Below are 8977 nucleotides of genomic sequence, written 5' to 3'. Positions count from 1 at the left end.
TGCCAGCCAATGAGGGGCTACTTTGGGGGTCGTGGAGCCGGTATGCTTATACTAGGACTTGGAAGAGACAAGGGGACAAAAGACACAAATCGTGGACAGTTCAACTTTGGAACCGACTGGACTACAGCAGTTAGATGAACACCGTTGCAGAGTTCAAGTAAACTCCACTTTTCTATCATATACGGTGAGCAGCGAGAGTTCACCAATAACCTCCACATCAACTGCCATCGGAGAGTTCCAGTAACCTCCATTAACCAACTATAGACGGCAAGCATGGAGAGGGAAGCGGGTACCTCCAAATCAACTGTGCCAGCCGGTGCAAGTTGAATATTGTTCAGATTCTCTACAGCTTCAAGAGAACGTACTAACGAGGAAGAAAAAGACTGTTCACGAGTGTTTGGTAGTATTGCATATTGTTTAGTTGTTAATTATAGTAGTTTAGCAACATCTTTAGTAGATTCGAACTCTGTCTACCACGCTACCCAAGGTCTTGTCCTCCTGGAGGCTTGATCACCCCCCACTTGGGACCGATAAGACAGTATTTCGTGCGAGAAATACATGTTCGTAAAGATACATGCGGTTCATATAAAATAAAAGGCTAATATAGACAATTGTTTTAAACTATTATTGCCTTAATTTATTCATGTGGTATTTTATGAATTATGTACCAATTGAATATAATTTATGAAACTGTGGTATAATACAATGACGTCTGTGGTCAGTGGACTCAATGAAGGTCAGTGGATGAGAGGACTTTTTTGTTAGTGGGCTATGTTGAAGGTGCTTCAAATAGTGCATTTTAAACTCAAGTCTTTTAATTTTCATTGAGTTCCAGATAAATGTAGAAGGAAAGATGAAGATGGGGTAGTCTTTTAATTTTCATTGAGTTCCAGATAAATGTAGAAGGAAAGAGGAGGATGGGGTAGGTGGAAGACTTTGGTCAGTAGTCTCCCTTTCTTCTGTGCAATACTTACGGACTAAGCCAGTAATATATTGCTGCGGGATGACATCTCTTCTCATATTACAGAACTAATTTACGCGCAATATAAAGAATTACATTCATATCCTTACCTAAACAGATGCGGGGAGGGCGGGGGCATAAATAGACTAAATATGATAAATATTATCATAAATATAATAAATATAAATATAATAAATAGACTAAATATGGGCATAAATAGACTAAATAGGCCCAAAATAGACTAAAAAACACCTATTTAGCTCTTCTTTTCATGGTTCTCTAAAGGATGTTTGTCATTTAAGGATGACTGAAGAATTGTTATATGAATATTCATTTAAAACTTAAAATATAGGGGCTGAGGTGAGGGGGGTGATTAGCAGCCTGCCCGTTTATAAGAGATACCTAGATCAAACCAGTACATATTAACAAACTGTAAGTAAAGAACAATTATTTTTAGTAAAATTCAAAAAATCAAAGAAAGAAGTCTGAATTGTAATATACACACTGGGATAATTTACTTTTTATGCTAATTCTAAATCTACAAAACTATTAATCTACATTTACTCATTAAGAATTACAAGCATTAAAAATATTTGATTTTTTTAGAAAGAGGAATCAACATCATCAAAAGTGGTTCTAATCTTGATGAAAACTATGATAGAAATTCAACCCCATTATAGCTTTAAAGCAACTATCTACAAAAATATGTGATTTTTTATTTTTCAAAAGAAAGATGGTAACACATGCGTATTGTTTTGTTTTTTTTCCATCGTTGGTAGCTATAAATTACTGAAAGAGGGTTCATTCGATCCGGACATCAAATATATAATACCCCTTTAACCAAGAAAATGGATCAAATTATGGGAAAATGCCAATTTCTGATATTTTACACACAAAAATGCGATTTTGGTGTGCATTGGGATAAACTGGTACGAATCAATAATTCTGGAAATTGTTAAAAAAGGTCTATATAACCTCCCAATCTCTCTGTTACACTGCCGCGGTGTAACTCGTGTCCCTAAAAAGGAAGACAGGCAAAGCAAAGCAGCTTTAATATAAACAAGAAATTCGTTAAGACAGTAAATGCCACAGTGAGAACACCCTAAGCGGATAATCTGGCAATATATGCGACAGCTGTGCTCAGCGAAATATAATATAAGACAAATAAAAAAACTTATTCAAAAATACCACCGAAGAAATAAATTTTAAAGCTAAAATTACAGAATTAATTTTGAAAGTCTTCACTAAGCCTATTCGAGCTGAGGAAGCTGATATATAGCCAAAATATTTGCTTAGGTTGTATTCACTGTCTTCACAAAGTTCCACGTAATCTTCTCTTATTTTATATAATAGACAGGCTACAGAAAAAAAAAGTTGAAGACAATATAGAAGATTACCTTAATTACCTTAATTCGCACTTCAGAGAGATAAGGTCCAATGGATCTATGTTTCTCTGTGAGTGATGATGACTGACATCTGTTACTGATCTGGATCTTGCCAGCAGTATTTCCAGTTCCTGCATGACCACTCGCTATCCAGTGACTTCTTGAAAGTTAAAGGTGAAGTTGCTGACACTGTAGAATCGGAGAGGGAATTCCAGTCATTGACAACTCTTTCGGAGAAGAAGTTTTGACGCATTCTTGTGTTCACGTGGCATTTAGGAAATTTCTTAGAATGACCTCTTGCATGGGATTGGTAGGACATATTCAGGTTGAGGATACTAGATGTGTCATTAGAGAGTTTATGGGTAAGCAGCATGTCACCTCGTCTGCGGCGGTACACCAGAGTGGGTAATTTGAGTTTTTTTAGTCTTTCATCGTAGGGGTGGTTTTTCAGCCCATTTATAACCTTGGTGGCACGCCTCTGCACGCCCTCAAGAAGTCTCATGTCGCCTTTACATTGGGGAGCGGCTATGCAGTTTCCAAAGTCAAGGTTCGGTCTTATGATGACCTTATAAAGTTTAAGAAAGACTTTGGGTGATCTGCTCGTAATAAATTCCTTGAGTAGGCCAAGTCCTGTTTCAGAAACCACATTCCTTATGTGGGAGAAAAAAGATTTTTCTCATAAAATGATGGCTTGAGATGCTAGTTTATTCAGGGTATTGTAAGAAAAATGCATGAAACCGATTTTTAATACGTTTTTTAAGTTTTTTTGCTGTTACCCCCCCCCCCTTCCGAAAAAAATATTGGATATGGACTTACAATGGATACAACAAAAGAATTGGCTTTTTACGTTTATTCCAACTACGTAGAATCCATTAAGTTTGATGATACCCATCAAAATATACGACCCTCAGAAAATTTGCTCAGAACATCTCTGATGTGTGTCCTAGAACATTAGGAGAGGGCTACTTAGAACGGAAACCGAAACTTGCAGTGCCCTTTTTAAGCGACCAATAAAGATTCGACAGAAACTAAACATCCTCGCACACCTCTTTTTCCCTAGTTACATCCGATGAAAATTTTGAGATAGCCATATGTTTCAGTATAGTTGAAAGGTCCAATAGCTATGCCTCTGGAATAACATCATCCCCCACAACCCCTGGGGAAAGGGCTTTAAGCTTTGCAATTTTCCCACCATTCGCATATAGTATTTGTTATTGGGAAATTTACTGAAATTCTTTTTTCCGAGATGTGGATTTTCACTGGGGGGATTTTCCACTGCTATAATTTTTCGAAGAGAGGGAGGCTTCTGGGGGAAATTTTCCAGGGGTATCTTTCCATGGTGGAGGAGGGCGGCTTTCACGGCATGATTTGAAAAACGGTCATACATTCAATTAAAAAAAAAGATTTTTTAATTGAAAGTAAGGAGAAACATTTGAAATTAAAACAAACAGAAGTTATTCCATGTATGAGGGGGCTGCCCCCTCCTCAACCCTAGTTCTTTATTCTAAATTTTGACTTTTTGCCTTGAAGAAAGACTGCTTAAGCTCGAGGGCTCTTGAATTTGAGTTAGAAGTGCTTTTAAAGAGCTTAGGACCTCAGCGTAAAGAGCTAGGGTTCAGGAAAACTTTTTTTTTTTCATTATTTAATGTTCAGTAGAAACAGAAATTCCACACAGATATAAGGCCAAAATACAAGACAGATTTTGGGGAGGATGTTTGGGAGAGTGGGATTAAAGTTTAAACAGCAATAAATATATTAGTTAAATAAAAACTGTAAGATGATCAAAACAGTATAGGGTATTTCATAGAAGCCCTCCATCCGTGTCGCCTGAAGCGGAAAAAGATGGATGCGAAGCACTGTCCTTAGGTACGATTTAAGTTTTGAACAAAGCGAATGAACAAGGGCATTTGGCCGTTTATGGACTTAACCGTACACACACAAAATAAAGTCATTTTCATAAGTATCTCTCCACCATCTTATCATTTTTTTTCCAACAAATGTACAACTAAATTGTGATGGCTTTTAATTGTTAACCGAAAAAATTTAATTTCATGTCACGTGCCTGATGCACTCTAAAATCTTTTGTTCTGACCACAATTTTCCCATAAAAGACATATCAAGTGTTGCTCAGAGAGTAGCAGTCCCACCCCGCATGAGAACATAATCGAAAAATTATTATACAGATAAGGGGAAAATCAATCACAAAGGCACGTGTGTGACTACCAAGTCCTTTCGGTAAATATCTTGTCATTTAGAACTCGATGGGGCGTATATAGTGAGGCTATTTTTCGGTTGTTTTCGACTATGTATGAATGCTGGTGGATAGTTAGCACGGGGTTGTGGGTGTGATTCGGCACAATGGCAAAAAAGATAAGACATCGATACGATGATTGACACTTTTCTGTCAAATGAATATCTCGTCTAGTAACCCTTAGTAATAGTTTAGTAACCCTTAAGGGGTTAGGCTCCAAAACGAAAAATTGACAGAGGCCGCAAATCGATATGGCACTTCATATTGAAGGGATAGACGTCTAAAATTAGGAGGGGCTCATTAAATGCAAACTGAAGTTTTTAGTGACCTGTCTAAGAGTCAAACGTGATGGGAGCATAGTCTGTCCCGTCCCACGCCCTTTTCCCGAAATTCTCCAAATAGGAAATCTTCTCGCGGGAGAAACTTTTCATCTGGGGGGGGGGATTTCTGGTATAAATTTTCCACAGAGGGGTGGGGGTTCCAGTGTGATTTGAAAAACGATCAAAATCATTTTAGAAACAATTTTTTTTTATTGAAAGTAAGAAGCAACATTGAAACATAAAATGAACAGAAAATATTCAGTTTTTGAGGGGTATTGGTGGGCTCTCCATAATACCTAGCTCTTTACACTAAATTTGACTTTTGGCTCAAATTTCTTAAGAATGACTCCTGAAACATAAGGGCCGTTTAAATGGAATAAGTATCTTCTTTAAAAGTACGGAAAAAATTTAAGAAAAATATTATTCCTAATTTCTGTTGTCACGAATCGATACGAAACGTTCTTTTAAAAATTAAATATAAAAACAAGTTTTTGAACTAAAGTAAGGAGCAACATTAAAACCCAAAACGAACGGAAATTATTCCGTATATATATAAGGGTTGTCCCTCTCCTCAATACCTCGCTCTTCACACTAAAGTTTCTAGCACTTTCTAAAAGGTTCCTACTGTAGTTAAATGGCCCTTGTGTTTCATGAGTCGTTCATAATAAATTGGGACAAACAGTCAGACTTCAGCGTAAGGAGCAAGGTATTGTGCAGGGGGGCAGCCTCTTCATATACGACAAAACTTTTGTTAGTTTCGAGTTTTAAAATTGCTCTTTACTTTCAGTTGAAAAAACTTGTTCTTATTTAATTTCTGATCATTTTTCAAACGATGCCGGCAAATAGGGCGCTTCCTCCATCAAAAAGTCCCTCCCTCATGGGAAAGTCTTCCGTGGAAATTCCCTCCTACGTAAAACACACCCACACTCCTGTAAAACTTCTTCCGGTCATTTTTATCCTTGCGAAAATTCCCCTTCCCCCGTAAAATTTCGTTCCGAAAGCTGGCCCTGAAAATTTCTCCTTAGCACACTTTTATTTGAAAAAGACTAAGTTCTAATCGTTTTTCCAATCCCTCTGGACATCCCCCTTCTTTGGAAATTATTTCCCGGAAATCCAAACACGCTGAAAATTTCCCCCCAAAAGAATTTCGTATCGAAATTCTGTCAAATCACCCCAGTCTAAAATTGCTCCTAGAAAGTTCACCCCAGAAAATTCCTCCCCACACGGAAAATTATCCCCGCAGACACTCACACCAAGCACAAAATCCCCACTCCCCAAAAAGATTTCTGTATGCTTCCCTATAACAAATACTATATGTAAGCAATGTGCAGATTTTTCAACTTAAAGTCCTATCCCTAGGGGCTGGGGGAGGGGGGTAGGTAATCTCCAAAGGCATAGTTTTGGAACTTTTAAACTATGCTGAACAAAATGGCTATCTCAAGATTTCAATTGGATAAGTTTGGGAAAAAAGGGCGTGTGAGGGGAGCTAATTACCCTCCGATCTCTTAGGCACTTAAAAAGGCACTGGAATTTCTAATTTCTATTCAAATGAGCCCTTTCCCGATATTCTAGACCTGTTGGTTCAATAGGATCAGCCCAGGAAAAAAAAAACTAAAATAAAAATAAACACGCAGCCATGATCTTGCTCATTCGTAAATGAACACGCACCTATAATACAAAATTTTTGCAGATAGAAGCTTTAAACCTCAACAGTAAAATCTCTAATATGCTTAATCCGATGGTATGACTTTCATCAAGATTTTTCGACTTTTAACAGGGGTATTTCCACTTTTTTTCATAAATCAGATAAATTTTCTCCGGCTCTTAGCCGCTCTTGGTTAACACTAAGCTTAATGAATATTATATATTTGGAACCAGCATAGTTAGCCGATTCTTTTGCTATATTTATTGATATCAAAATTTCGCTCCTTATTTACAGTTTGTTACCACAAATTGTCTGATTTTCTTCTTCAGTAAGGATCCTTTGACCCTGTATATACAGTATTAAAGCAGATCGAGAAATAACTGTCTATGACTTTCTAGTCTGTTTTTGCAAAAAAAAAGTTTTTGGGCCCCATTTATCTTAATGTACATTTCCCTTGTACATTAGGGTCCATTTGCCAAATCAATTTAAGGCTTTAAGTATCAATTACTCGGGAAAAAAAGTTTATTGGACCTTCTTTGGACGAACTAATCTCTTTCTATTTTTCTTATGCATTGCAGTCCACTTGGCCCAAGGACTTCAGAATGAAAGCTTTAAGTTGATGAGAAAAACTTCGACCTTTTCGGGTCCCATTTTCAGGAGGACCTTCCAGACCCAATAATACCCACCCTCTCCAAATTTTCAGCCTCCTTTGAGACCAGATATTGATTTCTGAAACTTAAAAATCCAATCAAAAAAAGTTTTGACCCTTTTTCTGGAGTCATTTTTGGGGGATGGTAATTTACTTTTCTTTCTTCTTGTGCATTGGGATTCCCATAGCCCATGGACTTAGAGAAACAATTTTCATGAAGGTCAGGAAAAATTAAACCTTTTTGAGATCCCCCCTCCCTAAAAAAATGGTAAATTAGGGCTCGCTTGTCCTAGGAACTTGAAGCTTCAAATTTCAAGACGTGGAAAAAAGTTTTATAGTCCTTTGCCGGACCCTGTTTTGGGTCAACCAATACTTGTTTCTATATTTTGTTCTGCATTCGGGTCCCCTTATCCCAAGTAGGCTATTTAAAGATATAACAAGCAGACCGATTAAAACATTTTTGGTCCCTTTTCTGACCCCTTTTTTGGGGGACCATACCCGTAAATATCGTTTTTTTACATTAGGTTCCTCACTGCCCAAGAACCTGCACCACACTGTTTTTAGCTGATTGGGAACAAAAAGTCTTTTGGCCCATTACCAAGTCACCAAACACTCTATGCCTCAAATCAAAATATTTGTTTTATATAAGTGCAAAAAATAAACCTTAGTTGCTTGGGAGGAACTGTGAATCGGCGCGGTGCAGCAATAAGCCGTAACAACAGGGCATATTCCTGAACTAAGGGAGGGACATAGGGATGCCAATTCAGGTTGTGATCAGTCGAAACACCAAGGATTTTGACCTTGTCCTGAATAGTGACGTCGATATTTTCAACACGTGGCAGATACCTTTTAAGCAGGCGTATTGTTAACTTAACATCATCGAGGCTACTAGCTTGGCTACTCTAATAACCCTGAAACCTATTAAAATATCTTTTGTCCCAGACAAACAAAAATAATCCGAAAATCGTTTTTTTTTTAAATAAGAATATAGAGAAAAAATCGTAAACAATGCTTACACCGACCGTCAGAAAGTCGGCCTTTTTGGTAAAAATAAATTTTTAAAACTCTTTCCACAAAAGCTGTTTTTCAAACAAAAGTAAAGAGCTACAATTAAATAAAAAATCAGCAGAAATACAGTAAGATTTTTAAAGGGTAAAACTAAAACTACAAAAAATCACCATCAATAAATAAATTAAACTCAAAGCGAACAGAAATTGCAATAAATAGCCAAGTCAAACTCAAAACGAGCAAAAATTAACGGGAGTAGGGCTGATGACCCCTATACTTTCCCAAGACTAGAACATAATTTGCGCTTTACTGAAAAAAAAAACAAAAACAAAAACAGTGGCTTGTCAGTTTAATTGACATATACTGACATTTCTTCCTTAAGGTTTTGATAAGTTTTCCTTTATGAAAGTAAGAAAGGTGAAAACATTTCAAACGTATTTTGTTTTCAGTAAAGCGCAAATAGTGTTCTGGTCTTAAGAAGACAGGGGGTTATCAGCCCTACTCATATTAATTTTTGCTCGTTTTGAGTTTGACTCGGCTATTTATTGTAATTTCTGTTCGTTTTGAGTTTCATTTATTTATTGATAGTGATTTATGTTAGTTTTACGCTTGGAAGATCGTTTGACTTTATATTTGCTCATTCTTGGCTTAGTTGAGCTCTTTAATTTTCTTTAAAAAATATGTCTTCTGGAAAAAAAATTAATTGAATTTTTTGTTCGTTTTTTTTATATGGTCTTTTTGATGAAAAAAAAAACTAT

The 8977-nt window shown here is 36.7% G+C and overlaps 1 protein-coding gene across 1 annotated transcript in view; it reads right to left on the bottom strand.

Moving 5' to 3' along the window:
* Positions 1-17: 17 nt before the first annotated feature.
* LOC136030703 (retinal homeobox protein Rx2-like) overlaps positions 18-8977 on the bottom strand; it is a 34308-nt gene continuing 25348 nt past the window's right edge. The window contains exon 7 of the mRNA XM_065709773.1: positions 18-364. Within this exon, the coding sequence (XP_065565845.1) occupies positions 18-364 (347 nt within the window). The remainder of the gene's footprint in view (positions 365-8977) is intronic.

Source organism: Artemia franciscana, chromosome 8 (genome assembly GCF_032884065.1).
Source record: "Artemia franciscana chromosome 8, ASM3288406v1, whole genome shotgun sequence".
NCBI classification, from domain to species: domain Eukaryota; kingdom Metazoa; phylum Arthropoda; class Branchiopoda; order Anostraca; family Artemiidae; genus Artemia; species Artemia franciscana.
The sequence above is the reverse complement of the archived record's forward strand: the minus strand, read 5'-3'. Positions and strand labels throughout refer to the sequence as shown.